Genomic DNA, 23,897 nt, shown 5'->3' on the forward strand with positions numbered 1-23,897 from the left:
TGAAATGACTTGTTTTTCATCTGGAGCTGTGGTAGCTGAATCACTGATACCGTTACAAGAGTAATTATTCTGTGTTTACGTGGAAGCGCAGCAGAGTGGAGAAAGATGGTTAAACATTTATTTTAAATTATGCTTCATATTCTTTTGATTATATGAATGACGATTTGGAAATTATAATCATACTGGCACTTAACTGACAGCTCAATTTGAAAACTGTCCTTATTTATTTAATTTAAATTGACTTTAGGCTTTATATTAGATTGTAATGAAAAAAAAACCCAGTGATTGCTTTATGCAGATATATTGGAGCGCTGCTCCTATATCCTTTCTCACTGCAGTCGTGCTAAACCCATACAAAAATAGCCTTTATGTTGCTGCAGTAATGGTTCTTAAAATTCAGCAGAGATTTTTCTAACTGCCTTTGGATTTGGTAAATATTTCATTATGATAATGGGGGCAGGAGGTTAGCTCATGCTGGGCTTGTTTATGTGATGTGAATATTGCACTGAGTATACGGTAGGATTTGGAGCTCCTGTGGGCTGAGTACTTGTGCTGTGTTGTGTCTCTTCGGTACGGTTGTATCCATATCCTGCTGGATAACACCTCTCCTTTGCCTCTGGTCCCATAAACTTTGTAATCAGCAGTAAAAGCAGAGGTTCCTTCAGTTGTGCTGTCTGCCTGCTGTCCTGCATCAGCTATAGGTCTCTGTTCTGATTATGATCCATAGGAAGTGCTGGAAAAGGTATGCAATCCTTTCCTTCGTGCTGATGGAAAAGCACTGTAAAAGCTGTTGTTTCTAAGTAGTAGAAGCAGATGAACATTTCAAAAAGGACCGTGATTCTTGAATTCTTGAACCATGTTATTTTGTGGTTTTAGGCTGTACAAATTAATTCAATTAAAGAGATTTATTGATGTAAGATTTATTGAATGTGCTGGATTTCCTGTCTGATGGTATAGGAACTAAGGGGAGAAGCAGCCACAGTGCTTTGCTGGAGGAGCCACAGCAGAGGTATTAGGAAAGAGCAGCAAGCATTGCTGGGGGAGCGGCTGGAGCTGCTTGGTGTGGTAAAGCCCGCTGGGGAAGCTAAGGAGCTCGTGTGTGCTGGCGTGGGGACAGGTGAGCCCTCTGTACAGCCAGCGGGAGGGCTTGAGAGACTATGTGATATGGACATTCAAGGCAAAACTTCTCTAACTTTCCCTTTATCCTTGTGATCTGCTTTTTTTGTGAGATGTATGCAAGAAAAGGAATTGTGTTATAATGAAAAGACATCGTAAGCATGCAAACGCATTTGAAACAGCCTTTAACATGAGCTGCTAGTTGAGAAATAAGGTAAACCAGGTTACCACTAGTTACTGTTGCAGAACATCTAACATGTCTGCTCCTTGGGCAGGTTTGGTGCCCATCCATTTGGGTACACTGTGCTCCTTCTTGCCCCGGTGCCTGGACCACCGGAGTGCACGGCTGGGGCTGGGGAGTTGCTCTTCCCTGCTCCCGAGCACAGCTGGAAGGATGGATAGGGAAAGCTTGTAGAGCTCCTATTTCAAAACCACTCTTTTTCTCATCCTTTTCTGTGGAATGGACCATTGAGGTCTCAGGCCCCCCACAAGGCTTTATAATGAATCATCATCGGTTCTTGGAGAAAAAAAAAACCACCAAAAAAACCCCCTTATCTAACGTAAATTTATAGCTCACACCGTGTAGTTCTCTGAACACTGCATGTGTTACCGTATTACTTATTCCTGTGTTATGTTGTTGTTACCCCATCGCCAGCGCTGGAAGAACTCCTAGTCACCCCATTTTACGCACAGATACAAGACAGGGAGGGAGCAGGGGCCAGCTTTAGGCACTTAAACCCATGAATAATGCTTCATGGGATATTTAGAGGCACTTAAAAGCTTGTTTCGTTTACTTTCATCTGGGTGTTTTTAAATCCAACCTTGATTGTTTTGACTAAGGCCATGCAAGTAGGGTTTGGCAAAAAAACAACTTGAACTTCAATCTTTAATTCCAGCCGGGTGCTGCTGCACTCATCTGCTTCTCCTTTAATCCTGCTCACAGAGGACTGCAAATTTAATTCCCCTCTGGGCTGCTGTGAACGACACCCACCCCAAATCACTTGGCACAGCATTTCAGCAATCAGTACTTATGCCCTGTTTCTCAAATACTTAGTGAGTAAATGGCATTCGGGTCTCATATTCATTTATTTTGATTTTCAGTAACCACCTCTAGCTATAGAGATGAAAGGTTTCAGTGTCAAAACAGAGTTTTCTGCTAATTTATGCAGAATAATACCAGTTGTCAGAGCTGTGCATTTTTGGTTCAGAGTTGGAATGTGGCCTTTGCCTTTGTTGAAAAAGCTGAACGTTTTTTATGAACTAAACAGCTGATATAGATAATTTTAGGTATTAATGTCTTTCTGATATTTGTATTTTTCTCGAACAAATGTTTTCATCTCATGAAGTGAATGTAATGGGTTGTGAAGAAGGGACATTCCTGGTGAATTTATAGAGGAGCCAGTAATACAGATAGTTGCTAAAGAAAATTGAAGTAGCTTTTCTGCTTCTGGAAGGGTGCTGTTGAAGGCAAATGATACTATATTTGTATGAGCCTGAAATGAAACACTTGCACTTTTTTAACCCAAACCCCCAGAACAGGATGAAAAAAACCCCAAAACACAACGCACAAAACGAACAGGGGAGGTCACACATGCACAGAGCCCAATTCTTTTCCTTTTACTGTGTCCTTTAGGCTCTGGTTCTCCCCTATCCAGCCGGGAACCTTGGTGAGGAATTAACACTTTCCTTGCATCGAGTGGTAATTGTTTGGATTACAAAACCTTGTTCTTCAGAAACAAAATATTTATTCACATATATGTTGTCTCTCCATTCAAATTACACCTTAGTTTAGTTCACAGTCCTCTTTAAAACGTCCATACTAAATGTCAAAGACAGCCAGGCTGGATGGGGCTTTGAGCAGCCTGGTCTAGTGGAAGGTGACCCTGCCCATGGCAGGGGGTTTGCAACTAGGTGATCTTGAAGGTCCCTGCCAACCCAAACCGTTCTAGGATTCTGTGATTCTATTATTAAATTGTCATTTGGCCCTTTGTCATTTCAGGCTTCTGTAATCACCAAGAGAAGTAAATCTAATAAATGTTTTTTAGAGCATGGTTAAGTAATGTGGAGTAAATGGGGTATGTGGCCTTATTTGTATCCATCTATTGAACAAAGCAGGTGAAAGTCTTCATTATTAAACTTTGTATTTGAGGTTTGATCCAAGATTGAATGCATGTCCTTAAGCATGGCACTTCCTGACTTTTCAGTACGTGCTTTCTAAGCTCTGTGATGGCTTCTATGGATTCTTACGCTATGTTAAAATTAAATACGCTGATTTGGAAAAAGCATTAGGACTGTGTCAAATTCTGCAGTTTCTGGCCATATCAGGCTTGTAATCTGCCGTGAAGATTTCTCTCATTTGGCTGTCAGCCTGATAGCAAAGGGGTTTGTCATCCTCCATGTGGACTGGTCCTAGATGGGATCTTTTACCAAGGATTTGATCTCTCTCATCAGTTTGCTCACAGCAGAATGAAGGTGATATTTTCCATGCCAGTCTCTGGAGTGGAGCGTGACCAGGGACTTGCAAACATTCTCCCATCTACCACTGCCATCAGCTTGTCTTGTGCTGCTTGCAAAACACTCCTGTCTCAGCCAAATCTCATCCTCATCGCTGGCACCTCATCCTGGTCCCCGCTGCTGTTAAATCCTACTTAGTCTAGCAATTCTGAAGGAGCTGTGCTTATTCAAAGGGAGTGGTTTTTTGACCACGTATTGTGGATTTTCATGGATCAAATGTTATCTGTCACAGTGCCCGTCTCTGTCAGGCTTCAGCCTTTACTCCAAATATTTCCAAAACCAAGATGTTAATGCTTTGCTTTTAACATTGAAAAAAAATACATTGTACCCTGTCCTTTTTTCTTACCTTTAGAAAAAGCTAAAACAATTTGTCTGAAATTTTCCCTGAATAAATGAGCTCAAGAACACCAAATGTGAATAATGTCTGTGTAAAAGTTTAAGTTTGGTGAAGTTACAAGCACACTGAAAACATCTTTGCTATGAGTCTGGTGAGGCACTGGCACAGGTTGCCCAGAGCAGCTGTGGATGCCCCATCCCTGGCAGTGTTCAAGGCCAGGCTGGATGGGGCTTGGAGCAGCCTGGTCTAGTGGAAGGTGTCCCTGCCCATGGCAGGGGGGTTGGAACTGGGTGATCTTGAAGGTCCCTTCCAACCCAGATCATTCTATGAGTCTATGATCACTTTATAGTTGCCATAAATTGTGTAGTGCAGCTTTGATAACAAGTGATACCACACTGTCCCCTCTTCCCTGTGATACTTAACACAAGTGCATGTGTCTCAAGCAAGCAGTATAGAAGTAAATCTGAGGAATGCTTCTTGACAACTTTTTTAACAAACCATTGCTAATTCAAGAAACCCTACTTGATCCAGAACTGCAGAATTACATACTGTGTAACCTGTTGGAGAGAGTCTGAGTCTTGACATCAGAAATATGTGAGCACTGAACATTACATTCAACAAGATTATTGGAAGTGATGTCCCCAGCAGACAGGTCTTGCACACCAAAGACGTGCTGTGGAAAGTGTTTGCTAGTTCGTTTCTTGCCATTTTTTGCCCTTGTCCAAAAATAAGTGCAGTCAGATCTTTTTAAGGTTTAAGAATTGTGGAGATATCTCTGCTAGAGCAGAATGCAGTCTGGGAGAGAGGGAAATTTGGAGAATCAGGCATTCAGGCATTCATTTGTATTTCTTTTAGGAAGAAGTAATTTAGAGTTAAAAAGGAAATTTCTGTTTTCATTAAATTCTGCAAATCAGGGTATAATGTAAGCATGTAAGTTTTAATGAGCTCTTTAGTTATGAGCTGATGAGTAGACTCAGATCTTTACACTCCATCAGTAATTCAATGTTTCACTCATTAAATATGCTGATTGTACCTTCTGCTGCTTCAGAGACTGGTTCTGATACATAAAGGTGTAAAAGTAGAATGCTGAAAACTATCATGTAAACATGTTTCCTTAATATGATTTGAAATGTGAGTTAAAATGTGAAGTTAGCTAATACAGTTGATTTCTCAAAATTGTCAGCAGTTGCAATTTCAACAAAAAGCAGAATATGTTTTAAAATGTTGGAACTTCAAATATCATTAATCACATCATTTTGTTGTGCTAGATGAAGGAATAAGTATTTAAAACTGTCTTCAGAAGCACAGTTCTGTAATGAGCCCAAAGGCACTGTATTCCCACTGGGGTTTTCTGTGAAATACTGAGTAGCTTAGTTCTGAACTGAGAGAAGAGCAAAACTTTTCATCTGACAACCACGCATATTTTTAAATATGATTTGTGTTTCTTCAAGATTAATGGAAGAATTCCAACAGAAATACTACATCTTTTCATTTTAAATTTCTTTTTTAGCGAAGTTGTTGGGGTTTTTTTTTGAATTGTAAACCTTGATCCAGAGACCTGAAGAGAAGGAAACGTGTGATGTCATCCTGCCCTGTAGCTGTGAATGCTGAGACTTCATCCATCGTGAAAAGCAGAGCTTTCTGTTTTCTGCCACTTTGCAGCAATTTTCAGTCAGCAACAATTTTCTGCTGCTTTGCAGTAAGTGCAGCATGGAACTCCCAGGTGCAAGAAAGCAAACAGAAAAATGAAATATTCTCTAGAAATTTGACAATATTTTCTCTTTAGGACAATGAGATATGTTTCGTGTGGAGGGCTGCCCTTGGGGCTCTGCAGCAGTGCCCCTGGGTCCGTCCAGCACATGCTCTGGGCTGCAACTGGGACTCCTCGGCCAGGTTACTGCCCTGCCTGTGCAACACACCATGGCACGAGATGGTGGCCACCTGCATGCCTCTGCACTGGCCAGGAGCTGATGCTTCTGTTCAGAAAGCCTTGGACATGGGAAGAGTTGAGCACGAAAAAGAGTAAAACATTTAATCACTCAAATCAGAATTTTGTATTTCAAATGTAACTTTTTTTCTGGGTGTGGTCAGCTCTTTTTAAGTCAAGTCTTCCATGAATTAAGTGCTACAGATGGCGATGCATGTTAATAATTCTGGAGGGGGCAAACCTTCTTTATCCAGAGTTAAAAACTTTTAGCAGCTGCTTTACTAATTAACTCAGGAAAACAATCTGTTTCAGTTTCTTACAGCATTGATTCTTTTTCAGGGTGGGTAGTTTGTTTTGGGAGGGTTACAGTAAAGAGAAATTCTCATGTCAAAAGTTAAGTATTGCAAAGTTCAGAGTTTCATCTGTTTCCTTTTGAGAAATAAGTCAGACCCTCATATTGGCTTGAACCATGTGTGCAACTTGCTCTGTGTCAATTTGGGCATCTGCCTTTCTATAAACTTCTAATTGCCTGTCATGCTGTGATGTTTTTATTGGAGATGTACTTAATTATAACCAGAGCTTCAGTAATAGCTCCAAAGTTCGCATTGCCTTGAGCAGGACTTTTTTGACAATCCCAGAATGTGTAATTTCAGCAGACAAGGCAGAATGCCTGTGGGCAGCTTTATCCCATGTAACTGCTTGGGGAAAACCCCCACTTTACTTACAGGAGTAGGAAGTGCTCGTTTGGGCAAAACTTGCAGAAACTCCCCTGGAAGTCTGGGTGCGAGGCTCTGTATCTCACTGAAATACTGACCCCTTAAAGTGAGGGGATGTGGAAAGGCCTTTTAGGCTATCACCACAGGGTGCCTGCGGTGGGGATGAGGTGAGAATAGAGGAGGAAGAGCAGCAAGATCAGTTATTGGAGAACAAGAGCTGGATGATGCTCAATTGCTGATTTTGGTATCATCTGTTATCACATGTGTTCATAATGACAGTACCATCACTGCCTCTCTATATCATCCCTACCTATGGTAAAAGTAACATTACTGTTGTTTTGTTGTTTTAATTAAAATCAATTTTGCGGGGTACCCCCTCCCCCTTTTTTTCTTTCAGAACCTTTTTTTCTGAAATAACAGCTCTGATACTGCAATAGGAATAGTAACGAAAGATTTTGGCCAGTCTGAGTTTAACCCTGACTGGCCAAGGTTACTTCCCAATTATATATTTTTTTTTAATGTGAATGAAAGAAAATGGTTACACAGCAGTGGCATTATCCCTTGACTAAACCCTAAAGGGAAACAATTCTGATTCCCATTCATACTTAAAGTATTGGCCTATGAGAGGTTGCTTCATCTTGACTGTTGATTAATAAGTTTATTTTGAAGCTTTTTTTTTTTAAATCTATCACTTTGAAATAAGCAGTCCAACCTTAGAATAAGCATGCCACATCACAGAAGAATGTCGTTAAATGCTTAAAATGCTTGATAATTTTCCTGTTATTAGTCCTTTTTCACATAGGAAAAAAGCCAAGTCTATTGAGTTATGGTACAGCTCCTTTATAATTAACTGCCTTGATGTTTGCTGTCTAGACTCCTAAGTACACTGCAATAAAAAAATGATGCAAGTACTGCAGCAGAATTGCAAGAACATCATATCTCACCTGTTACACATAACACATTGGCATGCCAATTTATATTGCCCAATAAATGCAATTTCTAATTTACATCACAAGATGGCAGCAAATTTTTAAATCACTTAATATTTCACTAACCTGGATAAACCTAATCTCTTGAAATCATGGTTTTCTAACAAAATGACAGCAACCTTTGTTTAATGATCAGATGTATGTGGTATTTACAGAGAAGTCAATGTTTCAGAAGTATGAACTCAAAACATCTACAGAAGTGTATTTCTATCTTAAAATCAGTTAAAAAGGTAATTGCTTTGAACTTTAAAGATCAGTAGCTCACAGCATACTGGTTACTAAATCCCATAAAAGGTATTTTGGATGAAAACAATAGCTTTTATCTATAGTCTTTGACTTACTGAAGAGAACATGCAACAAATCATTATTTGAAATTCTTGACTTGATCGTGTGGATTCTTTCCTCTATAAGCAATTCTGATTTATGTTTGAAATCTGCAGGCATGAGCTTTTGAAGTTCTGAAATGAGAAGCTTGGCTCAGATAGTCCTTTAGCAGATCTTTTCTCCTGTGCTGGCCGATACCAGAAGTTAAAACCGTTTTATCTGTTTGAATTGTTTTGCCCGAGGTGTTAATTGTCATTATTTGTAGGTCTTGCAGAATATGCACATGATGGCCTTTAAAATGTTCTACCTTTTGTTTTCCCTTGCAGTTTCACAACCACAGGCTGTACATAGCCAACTGGAGAAGCCATCAAGTACTGCAATTCTCTGCAATAACTGTGGAAACCCATGCAAAGGAGAAGTTTTGAGAGTTCAGAACAAATATTTCCATATTAAGTGCTTTGTTTGCAAAGGTAAGTGTTTGTGACAGCTGTTCCTGTGAGTAGAGTGGTTTATTAATCCTTGTAGCACAGCCTAGAAGCACGAGCATGGCTGTGGTCCCAGCTGTGTTAATGTGACTGTTTCCTCCAGTTTGGAGGAAACTATCAGAAAGAAAACTGTCATTTTCTGTCAGCTACACTGATATTTTTATAAATCCCATGGAATTAAGTATATATTATTCAATACCTGAGTCAGTCTTTAATGAGTTAGATAGACAGGATTCAATGTTCAGCTCAATAATTGTGTTCTCTGCAAAATTACACAGCAAGAAAAACAAGCATAGTGCACTATCCTAAATAGCAAATATTTCAGTCATCTATTCAGAAGCAGAATGGTATTTAAAGCAGAACACAGCCTGTACGTACGTTTTTCAAACTCTTTTAAAGCCATTTGGTTTTATGTTTTTATGGCAAATTTTATTATCAAATTAGTTTTTCAGACCTAACTCGGGAAGAGAGCAGCTAATTTTTTACTCAGCAGTCTTGTCTCCTGCATGAAGTCTCAGCAACATACCAGTATGCGCTCCATATAATTATATTGATGAAATCCAAGCCATCTTTTATACAGATCAGTTATGAGAAAACACTGGCAAGTCCTACGGAATGACAAGACACAATTATACATCCATGTTGTCACTTCATAGGGCATCTCCTTTTAGAGGTTTTAAGGCCACCTGCCAATGCAGCAAGCGGATTCTGAAACTATTCACTGATCCCAAATTTAGGTAGCGCAGAGGCTTTTTTTTTCCCATGCCCATGCAGAAGAAGGTGATGAATATACTGTAGAAGCTGCATTGCCTCTACCTGTCTGTAAGAGATAAGGAGGAGTTTGTTTGCTTCAAGCAGATCTTGGATAAAATGAGGAAAAAAACCCACTGTTAACAAGGAAGAGCAGGGTAGCATCTGTCAGCTATGCATCAGACTCTCAGCTGGCACGGGAGATAGTGTCAGAGGTGGGTGGTTAAACTGCTTCTCAGTGTCAGGGCTCTTGGAGTACTTCTTTCTTAGTAACGATTTTGCTAAGTGCTAATTTTGCACACGTGGTTGGTTTGTTCCCACTCCCCTCCCCCCCCCCCCCCTTTATTTAAATGCCATCATTTTTTCTATCACTTTTCAAGGGTTTCCATCAATTTGCTGGCATCCTTCTGGGACCTGGTTTTGTTTTGTTTATGGAGTTTACTTGTTACTTAAGAACCATAAGTTGCTTTGTCGCGTGGTTTTACCGTGTTGTTACGTGAGAAGGATTTAGGAACAGAACAGAGCACTGAACATACATTTCACTAACTAAAATTAAAGGGGGGAAAGAAATCAGGATCAGGTTAGGCAAATGTGATTTGCATTTTTAACCATGTGCTCAAATCAGTGGATTAAAAATACAGCTATTGTGTTAGCATTTAGTAAAAAAATGATACTGAGTTCTCCTGGTCAGTCGACCACTTACCTCCTTTCAGCCCTGGAGGAGAGGTTTGTGCCATGACCCCTGTTCTGAACCCCTTTTCTTGTCGTGCTGCTGGACTGTTGCGCATGGCCAGGGTGATGATCCTGGGAATATATTTACCATACAGTTGACTCCTCCTTGTGGTGCATTGATTTTGATGGTACTCAGCGATGCAATTTGCCCCCTCTCACCTCATCTGCCAAAGATAGTGCCTTGAAAGATGCCGTGTGTCCAGCGTCTAGTGCAGCAAGACAGTCCAAGGACAGATAATCCTATGTGTGGGCTGGCTGCATTGCCCTGCAAGGCTGCCTGCCTGCTTAGGTTGAATGCCTCTGCATGAATTCATCTCAAAGCCTTCATCAGAAAACCTTAAATATTTGTAAAAGTGCAGAAAATTATGTTCCTTTTCACAGTATTTACAGATGTATGATGATGGAGACCACAAACTGATAATGAGCCCATAAAGAATGTGTAGAGGGTCTAGAGAGGGAGTCTAGAGGTATTTGAAGTCTGTTTGAATGACTTGAACAGTGACAGATGATAGTACAGTGGAGGAATTCACATTTTTTGAATACGTGTGCGATATGAAACCATTTCCTTGGTAGTGTTGGATAAATTATGAGGTTTCGGGGGGCAGAGACATTTAATGTTTTCTTTTTTTTTTTCTTTTTTTTTAGGGTAGAAAGGTAGTTTTATATATTACCATTCTGCTTTCTGATTATTCCTATGGGGACTGTGAGTTTCATAATGGTAACAGCATATATGTAGGTGCCTTTTATATTTATATTAAATTATATAACCAGGGAAAGTTAGTATAAATCACTTATTCCTATCCAGTTCTTACATTCTCCAGGTAATGATTCTAAACAATTCTAAGAAAAGTTTTAAAAATAGAATTTTATTCAATTATTCAGAATTGAGACACACAACTAGATTAAAAATTTTAATAGCAATGCTGTGAACTTCTGCTAGTTTTGCTCAGTATCAAAGTTTAATAGGACTTACAGAGGTGTATGGGAGTTATGAATAAGGTTTATACTCATCTCTGTTTGTTTATATTATTTCCTGTTAAGGTGCTCATCTAATCTGCTAGTAAAAGGCTGTAGGGAACATACCATCTAGCCTCACTTCAAATTTTTACTCAATCTTTACTTCAAAATATCTCCCATTTTAATCGGATTTAATAAAAATGCAGTTATAATAGAAATAGATGCCTTTGAAATAATATGGTAAAGATTTTATTCGTTAAAATTCAAGGTCTTCAGTTCCCATGTTTGCAAATTCTCTTACTATCTCTTACCGCTGTAATGGAAGCACCAAGGGAAATAACAAAAGGTGATAAAATATTGATGACTCACATGATCAAATTAACACAAACTGTGTTGTCTAGTTCCTTCTGAGGCTGTCTGTCAGGTCAGGACTGCTGCTCATACAGGGTATGGTATTAGGCAAACACTCACTTGGAGCTTAATTACAACAGCGTAATTTAGTGAGCCAGCAGATAGACAGACTAATGCAGAATTGTAGATAGGAGAGATGTAGATGCTGTGTTTATATTATCCTGGGTAGCCTCTTTGATCTTTCGTAAAGAGAGAAATTACCTTGGTTTAGGAGCGTTGGGCAGTATTTCTTTTTCTGTGATGTGATAGCATCCTGGCGTTTCCAAAGTAGCAGTAACCTATGTCACATGCAGCATTTAGGAAATACTGGAAGTGTGCTTCAAAGCCCAATGTTTCTAGGCGCTGATATAAAATCAGAAAGTACACTTTGTAGTGTTTTATGTAGTCACTGTAGCAGATCAAATAAGGGACAATCTATAGTGCATTTGCAAATTTGCAAATAGTGCGTGCAAAAATCCTTCAGCCTCCACCCTACTTAAATGGGGAAATCCATGCAAGCCTGCAAAAAGCTGTTCTTTGTGCAAGATTACTTATATGCGAGAAGAACTGTAACTCATATATATGGCGTTTACTGGTTTGGTATTGATGAAATAAAGTAAGCTTGCAGTCGGAGCCACAGATTTAAAAACAAGACCACTGTGCTATATCAGCTTTGCTATGTATGTGTCTGTCTTGTTTTACCCCTAATCAAAATTCCCTGAATTGCTGTCTTGCTACGGATGCAGCACATGCAGTCTTCCATGCCAGCACGGCTAGCAGTTTTGAGTATATTCTTTTCCCTGTGATTTTTCACCTATTTGTTTAATTAACCTGTTAGAACATATCACATCTCCAGCTTAGAGCTGGGTATGTGGTTCTGTGGGTCAGTGTTTCTGATTCCTTCCTGTGGCACTGCAGGTTCCTGGGAATGGTGAAAAAGCCCTGGGATGGATATATCACTTCTATACCTTCTGGTTTTTTTCAGCAGAACATACAACACAACCCAGAGGTATATAATTTATTGTGAAGCCATATTAATGGGATGGGCGAAAACACAGTATTCGGTGAAAAGGTTAAAAACATCAAGTAACTTGGTAATAGGAGTGATTTGTTTGTTAGATCAAATGCATCTGCTAGGATATAAATATGTTAAAAGCTTCACTGAGTAATCTGAGGGACTCGCGTTTGAACATAGTTAAGAGGTTTCACATTTCAGAATGGGAGTCATTTACGGGAAGCTCACTAGTAAGGTTTCTGAGTCCCAGCTTTTGGCCAAGTAGTAGCAGTTGATGGCATGTGCGGTATCTTAGCCACTGGGGATGAGCACAGGGGCTCTGGTTCAGCAGGCGCTCGCTCTCAGCAGCATGCCCATCGCTTCTCCGGTCCTTCAGGAGGCAACAATCCCAGATCATGTTAACTCAGTATAGTGGGGAAAACTATGCTTCTGACGCAATGCTCACAGAGTCTAGCTTGGACACTATGGTAGGTTTGGGGCTGACTAACCAAAGTCATGGTAGCTTAATCATTTATTTTGCTGAAATAATGAGGTTGATGATAATAATCATAGTAATCGCTTTTGTCTGTGCAAAAGTAATTTAACAGTGGCTAATGGCTCTGTGTTGCAGTTTTAGTATTTTTGAACTTAAATTTTTAAAATAATTAATCACTAACTTTCTAAAAACAACTCAATAGTTAAAGCATGAAAAAAATTCTGGTCAGTTAGTGAACTACCGTAATCACAAAGTAATTGCTAATTTTTCTTTTGTTTTAATCACATTCTTGTTTCAACCTTTTTTTGTATTCATAAAGCACATTCTGCAGCCCCTCGTTGTCTTGGTCATATACCAGCCACATCAGAAAGCTTTATTTCATGGCATATATTTCATTCGGAGTCCAATGAATTATTTTTTTTAAGAGTATCTTTCATTAATTTACATAATATTAGTAAAGTGTTGTGGAAAGGACAGGGGAGAAATCACAGTTACAAGTACTGGTAAAAGGATATCTTCCTAATAATTCCCTTCAATGAAGTTCGCTAACTGTCCACCACAGGAAGCAAAGATTCTGTTAATTTTTTTTTTTTCCGACTTGATTTATTTCATTTAAAGCACAAAGATTCTGGGGTTTAGGTTTTTAGGGTATAGTAAAGCTATACATGCTTACTGCTGTGTTTATACCAAAGATGTTACATAATACTCTTGCTTTATTTTCTTACTAATTATATTTTTCTTTAGTCTTTTCATTGCCTTGGTTGTCTCCATATTTACATCCCTCTAGTCCCAAGACTGAGAGGTTATACTAGAAAATGAAGTGCTCATTAAAAACTTGGAGAGGGTTTTCGATGAAGTAATTGCTGAAATTTTTGAGGAATGATCCAAACAGCAGATACGGCCGCGTGCAGAAGATGTTTGCGTTGCAGGAGGCTGGTTGCTAGCTGGGAAGAGAGAGGTGCCTGGTCGAGGTGCTTAACCATGCTGGGAATGCTGAGGTAGATTTAGACAAAGACACCAAACGGCTGGAGAGTACTAAAAATCACAGTGGTTGAAAGCAAACCAGGACTGAGACAAAACAGAATGCATTTAAAAATTATGCCTGATGTTCATTAAGTAAAGTTTTGGATGGTAACGTAATCTTTGTAGGCAGTAAAGATATTGTTCACGTAAAGGTTTGAGAGTACATAATTTCAGCCCGCAGTAGAGGAAGTCATGCCCATGAAGAGCCTGTAATTCTTTTAGGGTAAAGCTTTTCCCCGCATGAAAAATACCAGTGCAAGGATGCCTTTATGCAGGGGGGCTCTCTGTCTGTATTGTGGTCTTTCACACAGGGGCACAGGAGGGATACAGCCAGCCTGCTGGAGTAGTTACTGGGTGTTTCAGTGCACTAAGGTGGTGTGAAGCCTGCGTGGAGACCCAGAAGGAGTTGTTGAATAAAATTCATCATTGCCCCAGTGGTGTTATTCCACCTCCTGCTTTCTGAGACTCATTAACATGACACCATCTGCCATATCTATGTGTAGTCAGAGCAAGCACGCTTAATTTGCAAACCTGTAACTGACACTCAAAGCACCATTATGAAAAATCAGAAAATATTTAATGTTGTTGCTTTACATGTTTAAAAAAAAAGGCAAAAAAGTGCAAACTTTTAATTAGTCTGGCAAATAAAATCTGTATTCTGTGTTAAACACTGAAGATGCTATTAGGTTGAAAATGGATTAAAGCATGTTACTGTTTCTTAAATCTTTTTAGCATGCTTGTAAATTTTAAATAACCAGATCGATTCCTTGAAATAATAAATCAATATAAAAGAGATGACTTTTCCAGTTTTTCTGAGGGTTGTTTCGGTAGCATGGAATAGGCACGTACATAGTGTTGTGAGGAATCTCTCTTATCTTTAATACTATAGGAGAGCTTTTATAGGGCAGTAACACTGTCTTTAACCTACTGGGAATTGCAGTTTTCCAGAAGAGAAATGGAAAATGGAATTGCACTTTCTGATGCAGAAATTACTAGATGTGTAGCTCTCATTACTTAGAGGAATCAAGTTACATAGTGCACAGGAAACTCCCCAATCTCTCCTTTATTTTAATTAGTATACCTGAGTTGTTGATGTTTTGTGAGTCTCATAAGAGCATTCTGAATCTCTTAAGGGTTTTCCTGCACTGAAGTCTGTACTCCACAGATTAATTTATGGGTATCATGGCCAGTCTAGTCTGAAAGTTTATTAGATGTGCTGTACCCTGTGTCCTTTACAGATTTATCAATGCTACACATGCATGGTCAAGTGTTGTAGGATGTATATGATATATTCCCACAGTTCTCTGTGTCTGTTCCGCTCTGGAAAGTTGCTGGTTTTCCTTTGGTAGACCTGTCTGCCTTCCTGCAGTTCCTGGTTGGGAGCTGGGGAAGGGGCCAGCAGGTCTGGCCCACACTTCTCTGGTACCGCATACTGCTTTTGTTTGCCCTGGACTGTAACATAAACGAGGTGAGATTCCAGTCCTTGAGGTTATAGCTGGTATTTCAGATATTACAGATAAAACACTGCTGGTGACTGATAGGCTTGAGTATTCTTGATTTCTCAGACATCTGCTTGGAAAGACTTAGATATGGTTGCTTCTGCCTAGGAAGAGTGATTGGATTATATGGATCATATATCATTGCTGTCTTGCTGCTGACTTACCTATAGACAGAAGCTTCAGGTGTGAATTGACTAAGAGGGCGAGTGAGATGATATTCCCATACAGACTTTGCATGGCCAGCAAACTTCCAGCTGGGGAAGACTTCCCCAAAACCATCATGAAAAGCTTGTCTGGACTCATCTGCACCAGACCATGCGACAGAAGGAGTATCACAGTCACAGCTGTCTTCTGGGCATGGGCTTAGACCACTTCAAATCAGTAGCAGTGGAAGTTTGCCAGATGGTTGCTATTGCTTCTCGCAGCATAGGCATAGTGGCGAGGAGAAATGCTCCAGATATAGTCATAGGCTTTCAGGGAATGGGGTCCCAGACTGCAGCAATGGCATATGGAGACATGCAATTTAGTTGCCAAAAGAGAATTGTGTCAGCAGCAGGCTATGTGTCATTCTTGGGATTTTAGTGACCACCAGCATTCATCTCAGGGATGGAGGAAAATACTAGAAATGAACATTAAGTCACAGTGCTGAGGATGTAGCTCTAAGCAAGCAGCAATCTTTTTCTTGATTTCTCTGTAACAACATTATGAATGGATCTTTGTTCCTTCTTTTATATTCAGGGTCTCTGCCTCTCTCCTGTGTTGGATTTATGCCTGGTTGCTTGCATCAGGCAACAAATGGGAGAAAAAAATAGACTTCCTACATGCAATCACATGTAAGCAAACCACCTGATTGTCTGGCAGGCTGAAAGCAAAACAGCAGTGTTTGGATAACAAGAAGACCAGTGCATTTTACTGTTACAGCTTGCTGTAGTGTACAGCAGCACAGCAAACATAGCATCTCCTGGGCCTCTCAGGACACAGCTGATTTTCAGGTCTAGTATGCAGCCAAAAAATTAGTCTACTTCAGCAGGCTCATTTGCCAGCAAGAAAACCTGAGATGCATTTTATGTTCATACAGTGCAGATGGAATACTGATGACATACAGTAGTGGGATAGCAACATGCTTAAAGTGCCTTGATTAATTGCTGTTGCTGCTGTTTATTTTCGTAGAATCATAGAATAGTTGGGGTTGGAAGGGATCTTTAAAGGTTGTCCAGTCCAAGCCCCCTGCAGTGAGCAGGCACATTTTCAGCTAGATCAGGTTGGTCAGAGCCCTGTCCAGCCTGACCTTCAATGTTCCCAGGAATAGGGCATCTACCACCCACCTCTCTGGGCAACCTGTTCCAGTGTTTCACCACCCTCATCATAAAAATTTCCTTATATCTCATCTAAATCTACCCTCTTGCAGTTTAAAACAATTACCCCTAGTCCTGTTGCTACACCCCCTACTAAAAAGTTTGTCCCTATCTTTCCTATAAGCCCCCTTGAAGTACTGAAAAGCTGCAATAAGGTCTCCCTGGAGCCTTCGCTTCTCCAGGCTGAACAATCCCAACTCTCTCAGCCTTTGTTCATTGGAGAGGTGTTCCAACCCTCTGATCATCTTGGTGGCCCTCCTCTGGACTTGCTCCAACAGGTCCATGTCTTTCCTGTGCTGTGGGTTCCAGAGCTGGATGCAGCACGCCAGATGGGGTCTCATGACTGTGGAGTAGAAAGGCAGATTCACCTCCCTTGACCTGCTGGCCATGCTTCTTTTGGTGCAGCCTAGGATATGGTTGTCCTTCTGGGCTGTGAGTGTACATTGCCAGCTCATGTCCCACTTTTCATCCACCAGTACCCCCAAGTCCTTCTCTGCAGGGCTGCTCACAATTTCTTCATCCCTCAGCCTGTATTGATACTGGGAATTGCCCCAGTGCAGGTGCAGGACCTTGCACTTGGCCTTGTTGAACCTCATGAGGTTCACATGGGCCTACTTCTGGAGCTTGTGCAGGTCCTTCTGGATGGCATCCCTTCCCCTCCGGTGTGTTGGTCACACTACACAGCTTAATGTCATTGGCACACCTGCTGAGGGTGCACTCAGTCCCACTGTCTATGTTATTGATGAACTGCTAAGCAGTACTGGTCCCAGTATGGACCCCTGAGGGACAGCACTTGTCACTGATCTCTGGACATTGAGCCATTGAACACTACCATCTGGATGTGACCATCCAATCAATTCCTCATTCACCAAGCAGTCCACCCATCAAATCCATAGCTCTCCAATTGAGAGAGAAGGATGTTGTGGGGGACCATGTCAGAGGCCTTACAGAAGTCCAGATGGATGACATCTGTAGCTCTGCCCTTGTCGACTGATGTAGTCATTCCATCATAGAAGGCCACAAGCTGGTCAGGCAGGACTTGCCCTTAGTGAAGCCGTGCTGGCTGACTCAAATCACCTCCCTGTCCTCCGTGTGCCTTAGCATAGCTTCTAGGAGGATCTGTTCCATGATTTTCCCAGACACAGAAGTGAGACTGGCAGGGTGGTAGTTCCCAGGTTCCTCCTTTTTACCCTTTTAAAAATGGGTGAAGTGTTTCCCTTTTTCCAGTCACCAGGAACTTTACCCAACTGCTGTGACTTTTCAAGTATCATGGAGAATGGTTTGGCAACTACATCAACCAGTTCCCTCAGGGCTCTGGAAAGCATCTTGTCAGGTCCTATAGACTTTACTTATATTCACGTTCATCAGGTGGTCACATTTTTATAGGTGTAGGCACCAAAGAATTATGAAGTTTGACTGTGAAATCAAACAGTATTCCAGGTGCTGTTACAGGCACAGGGATGGGGGAAAAAGGTAGCCTGTTTCTGAGCAAGCAGAGTTACTCCTAAGATTTATATGAATTAGTTTGGTGTCAGGCAAACCAACTTTGAGTGGAATTGGTGAGTTGTCAGAGAAGCCAGCCTGAGGTACACTCTCCTCAGAAAAGGTGTGGATAATCTTCCATCTCATGTCCCATAGTAAGTCCAGGTACTGGCTTGCTGTGAAATGGCATAAGAGAAGAAGAACACTTATTTGTTCACGCCTTAAAAATTACGTTTACAGCCTGTAACAGTTCAGGGTAGGGCATTGCCTTGGTATTCAGGGTAATACCAAGACAAGCAGCTGAGTTAGTGTTAGTCCCTTCGTTACCGTAAGTGCTATGTTTGCAATGATTTTCTTGCTTCACTAAGGTGAACGTCAGTAATGGTTGGAAACTGTTTCTAGCTTTTAATAACCCTACCTTCAGATACTTGTTTTGGATGACAGGTGTTGAGTAGGAGTGGGTCTGTGACACAATGCTGATTTCCTTCCTGTCCTGGGAGAGTAAGATCTGGTAGTTGCCTTCAAACATGCTGCCTAGACTTTCTCCAGCTTTCGTTTCCCTGGTCACTTGTTTCTGCAGGTGTGCAGGATCATCCCAGCTGGGCAGTGTGTCTGTCCGTGTAAGCAGCAGGCAAGGGGCACAGCATCTCACCGAGGGATGGCTAAAGGGTCTGTTTTCAGAGCTACTCTTCTCAGCTTTAAGTTGGGACTGTTTTAATATCCAAGATGGTATTTAACTGGAATCCCTCTGTTCTCCTCTGGTGAGCTGGATGTTGAGTTAAATCATATCAGATGGTTCAAAGAGTGTGGGAGCATGCGGGGGTTCCTGACTCAAGTTGTGGATGGTGGAGCATAGCTGGTGGTGAAATGATGTGTGAAGAACAAAGGAGGAATATTTGGCTTGTGGAAAAAGCCCCATTCTGCAGAGTCAGTGGTTAGGAAGGAGAGTATAACCATGAAGACTTCCTCCTGTGCTCCAGATTCACTTATGAGCTAGATTTTTCTCCATTCATGAATAAATATAAAGACTTTGCAGAGGGTGGCACCTCTGTGAACTGTCACGCACGTGGTCTCTGTCATGAGCATGTGCCAAAACAAGATGCAAAGAAAGGGCACAAAGCCTACCCTGCTCATTTTTCTGTGCCAAAAAATGCATTAATGGACTCTTTTTCTTAGGAGTTTTTCTTATTGCTGATCAGTTTTGAGGGAACTCTAGAAGAATTTATGACCGTTGATGAGAATTGAGATTAGGGGGCCAGATGTGGTATCAAGGTTTGATACAAATGATTTTTGAAACCTCTTGGAATGCTAAAACACTGAAAACCTTTGTCAAAATAGATACCACTGATACAGGTAACAACTCTTGTGATGGCTATGCCTGTCTGAAATCTTTTCATTTTTCTCTGAAGAAATATTTTACAATGTAGCTAATGTTTTTGCATGAAAAGCCTGTTTTCATTTAAAACCTGTAATGGAAAAAATATTTTTCTTTAATATGGCACATGTAAAATTGCTTCAGCTAAAACCTTCACAAGTTATGTTTTTAGCAACATAGAAGGGGCTGGCTTTGTAAAAGAAATATTCAAGAAAACTAAAATCCTGTGCCATAAAAATATTTTTGCGCTAAACTGAATCAGTAGTCATACTGATGTGCATCAGGAGATGTAATAGCCTTGCTGAGTGGAAGAGGTTTTCAAATCTCTGAAGCAGCAGCACCATGGCAGCCACTAGTCTCATTCAATTTATTACAAATCTAACTGGTTCCAAATAAATGTATACTATGATCTATCTATATGTCAGTTTATTTCTACTCCTGTATTACACAGAAAGTAGCACTAGCAGTGAAAAATAAGGAGCTTCTTTCCTTGTTTCCCCTGCATTTTGTGCTGTAACCAGAGAATTCAAGGACTTGAAATTCCGTGTGGTATCAGGGAATCGCTGAATACAACTATTCAGGTATTTGTTATATTGTAATGATTGCTAAGCACTGATCTTGTGGGGGATGACAGATGCATCTGCTTAATTAATCAGAAGCATTAATCAGAAAAACTGTTTTTTTGAATGTTGATATTTATATTTTATGGATGGTATTTGATTTAAGGTGCCCAAACCCTAAGAAATTTAAAAATGAATATATTTTTTTCTGAATTTCATCCAAAGTTGTCTCACATTTGATGCTTTTTATGGTTCTATGTTCTCTCTCTCGTTAGCCTTTAAAAGAGAGTCTCTTTAGGTTAATATTTTAACATCATCTCAATCCGGTTTTAATATTGCTCTTACTTCATTCCAAAGCTATAGAGATCTGAGGCCTTTATTCCATCTTTTTTCATTCTTGCTGAGATGCTGTTCCACAGCCTTTTTCTGTGATGGTTAGAAACACTTCTGTTAATTTGCAGCCTCCATTTATTTGTGGCCAGTTTCCTCACTTGTTCTTGTGACAGCATTCTCATTGCATTTGAAGAATTCGTCATCTTTTCTTTAACTCTCTCTGTTTAAACCTCAGATGTATGTTTCAATATCTGTTGTTTCCTAAGGCGGGGTGGTTTGTGGGTTTTGTTTGGAGTTTTTTTTGTTTGTTTGTTTATTGTTAGGCTAGACAAGCCAAGTTCTGCTTGTGTCTTAAAGCAGGCTTTCTTTCTGTAGGTCATCCTGATAGCCCTGCTCTGCCGTGAATCAGTTTCTTGTGGAAGTAACTGTCAGGTTATACCCTGTGCACTAGATGGGTGCTCACAAGGTTTACTTTCTTTAGTACTAGCTAGCTCTGTGGGACCTGCTTGGCCAAGTGCATCCTTTCTTATTACTTAAAAAGCATTAATGACTTGCAGTTGTTCTGTGATTGCTAATATTTGCAGGCCTGACTTCCCTTCTGCCGCTCAGGAGGGAGTTTTTTTGTTGCTCTTGTTTGAATGGAAGGCATTTCACCTTGTGCATTTAAAGGAAATCCCTTCTCTATGTCTCAAGGTATCCAGATGCCCCTCTGCACAGATAGTGCCTATGGGCCTTGGGTCATTGGCACACTTCATTGCCATGGGTCTACTCTGTTGTAGCAAGAACGTTATTCCTGTTGGTGTTTCCCTTAGTCATTAACCAACTGTACTAATATAATAGTCTTCCTTGGTGCTGTGCTTCCCCCTTCTTCACCTCCTTCTTGACCAGTTGCCTAATTACAATCTTATCCTGTTAAATTTTTCAATCTTATCTATTGCTCTAAAGGTACAGGTAGGTGAGATTTACAGCACTGTTTATGTAGAAAGTAATGTATCTTGAAATAGCTCTTTGCAGGAATGAAGTAATTGAGTCTGTATTGTGGAGCAAGTATGCTGGTAAGTTGTTTTTCCTTCTCACAGTCCATTTCATTTCTTGTATGAACGCCACCGTAGTGTGGTGTGCAGAAAAAGTCACTACAAGAACCCATGACTTTGGCATGGAGTTCACTTGTGCTGGGCCTGTTATGACTGTCAGGCTGTTAATATTAATTGAAAAGTATAGTAGCAGGTATTAGAACAACTTAGGTAGAAAAAAATTCTCAATCTTCGTTCTGCTGTTCAAATGAATGTGGAGCAATCTGTGTTCCTCCTTACGGAGTTCAGCCACTCTTCACATACAGGGAGGCTGAAGTGATGGCAATGCAGAAAGGGGCCTGGTTAGAGGACGCCAAGCTTAGCATTCATTTTGCAGTCCAGATATCTTGTATTTCTGTCTCTCTCTGGGTGATCAGTTTGACTGCAGGTTTTCCTGAGAAGCCAGGATTAAGTGCATTAGTGCAAACTGCTGTGGAGTGATGCACAACAAGCCATAGCAATTGTAACCTGGGTGACAGCAGAGAGAAAGGCAGATGCCTTCAAGGTGAGAAGGAGTGTCACCAAATGCCCGTGGCAGGGCTGTTGCCAAACCTCACATTTGAGGTCCTGTTAGCAGCAGTGAGACTGGGCCTGCCTGGCCTCCCGTAAGGACCCATGCCAGCAGTAGAAACGTACAGGTTTGCTTGTGCTTACCACTCATTTTAGCAGGTGAGTAGTGGCATGAGTGCGTGACAGCAGTGGCAGGTAATTTATGGGTACATTCTAAACTCCTTGTCTCACTCTTGTTAGGGAAGCCCAGCTCTGAGTCCCTCTGGGATGGCAGAGACCAAAATGCATAGGTTGGTGCCTGCCTTGTAGCTCATAGTGGTTCTTGGTGGCTTTGTTCAGCTGCACTGCAGTAAGATGCGCCACTTACTGGTATAAAGAAATATCCCATAGGGACATAACCCCTCCCTGCTCAAAAACCTAATTATGTCCTTTAACTTTTTTCTCTTACGATTCACTCTGCAAGTTAAACCACTGTATGATACAATTAAGTGCTCTAGTGCATCATTAGTATCAGCTCAGTATGCTGGTCGGCATCATCTTAAATCCATAGCTACTTTGTGCTTCTGTCACACCAGTACATGCCTACATGAAATACATAGACTGAAAGAAACTCATTCAGCAAGTCATGCTGGATTTTTTAAAAGTCTGTTCAAAAAACATGTCCTTGGCAGTAATTAGAGCAAGGGTGAGGAAGAAAAATGTTAAAGTGAATGTGTTAAGCCTGTGAGATAAAGCACATGAATAATGTATTGCAAGGCAAGTCAACTAATCCATAGTTGTTGTCCATGACAAATGCAATATGATTTGAATTATTTTGACTTACAAGAAAGGTTAATTATCCCATGGTTCTTCAGTTCTTGGTCATACACTAATACAGTTTCAGCATGATTGCTGCTGGTTTTTGTCACTTAGCGTTTGGGGCCATCTCCAGGGAGAAAGATCAGGATTTAAATGCCCACTCAGGGTTTAAAGAGGGCTTTGAGGCCAGGCCTCCCTCCTGTGCTGTGGTCTCCAGCTGGTGAGAAAGGTGATAAAAAAAGGATGGGTGATTGGATGTGTGTTTGAATGAATGCTTAGGATCCTGTGCTTGCCTGGGGTTTCTGTGCTGCGAGTATGTATTATTTTGTGCCTTGAGGATGCCTCCTGGAATCATTTCTCATAGTTTATAAGCCAGCTGACTGATTCTGGCATTGCAGACAGGCTTTGGTGTGAGTTGCGAGGCTTTATGTTCAAAACCCAAAGTGCCTGTGGACTCTCAGGTTCCTAAGCAAAAATCTCAGTGTTAACTTTAAACGCTTAGGTACCTCTGCTATTTTTAGACCAAGGCACTGTGGAGCTCTGCAGTGTTTTGTACATACAACCCAAATTTGATAGCAAAATTCCCACTCTTCTGTGTGCTGCATGCGAGTAGTGACACTGCCGCAGTCATCTGTTCAGTGTTGTTTGACTGGAAGCACCATTTGCTACTGGAAGTGCTTCCCTAGCGGCACAACCACAGGAGCAGAAGTACATAGTAACAAGTGTGGTGCTATGACTTAAAGTAGTAGTCAGGACAGCAGCAGAATCACCGTTTTGAATCCCAGTTCTTACAAATCAATTCAAGTCTGTTTTCAAAGATCCTGGTCAACATGGGTGAGGATCATCTTGTACATCTCTGTCTACTCCTGTATGACTTCAGCCATACGTAGTGTTGTATCTCTCCTTTCCCATATTACGTGTTCTCAAAATGCCAGCCTAGCTTTATCCCAGCTTCAGTGGAGAACGCCCCTGAAAAATCTCACAAGCCTGTGGTTAATCAACTTTAACCCTTTCCTACAGATTTCACTTAAAATATACAAATGACAGATAAGATTAAAACCTCTGCTTTTGATAGGAGCAAGTGGTTCTGGAGATCCCTCCAGTTCATGCTTGGTGAGTGATGTTAATCAGGTCAATGTAAGATCTGATTTAAAAAAAGGAT

General features: G+C 40.8%; 1 protein-coding gene across 9 annotated transcripts in view; it reads left to right on the forward strand.

Moving 5' to 3' along the window:
- The window catches only part of ABLIM2 (actin binding LIM protein family member 2), a 145,803-nt gene that overhangs the window by 32,847 nt on the left and 89,059 nt on the right, over positions 1-23,897 (forward strand). For all 9 annotated transcript variants that reach the window (XM_080373468.1, XM_080373464.1, XM_080373466.1 and 6 more), the window contains exon 2: positions 8,250-8,393. In XM_080373468.1, the coding sequence (XP_080229594.1) occupies positions 8,250-8,393 (144 nt within the window). The remainder of the gene's footprint in view (positions 1-8,249; positions 8,394-23,897) is intronic.

This window comes from Falco punctatus, assembly GCF_963210335.1.
Source record: "Falco punctatus genome assembly, chromosome: 1".
Lineage (NCBI taxonomy): Eukaryota > Metazoa > Chordata > Aves > Falconiformes > Falconidae > Falco > Falco punctatus.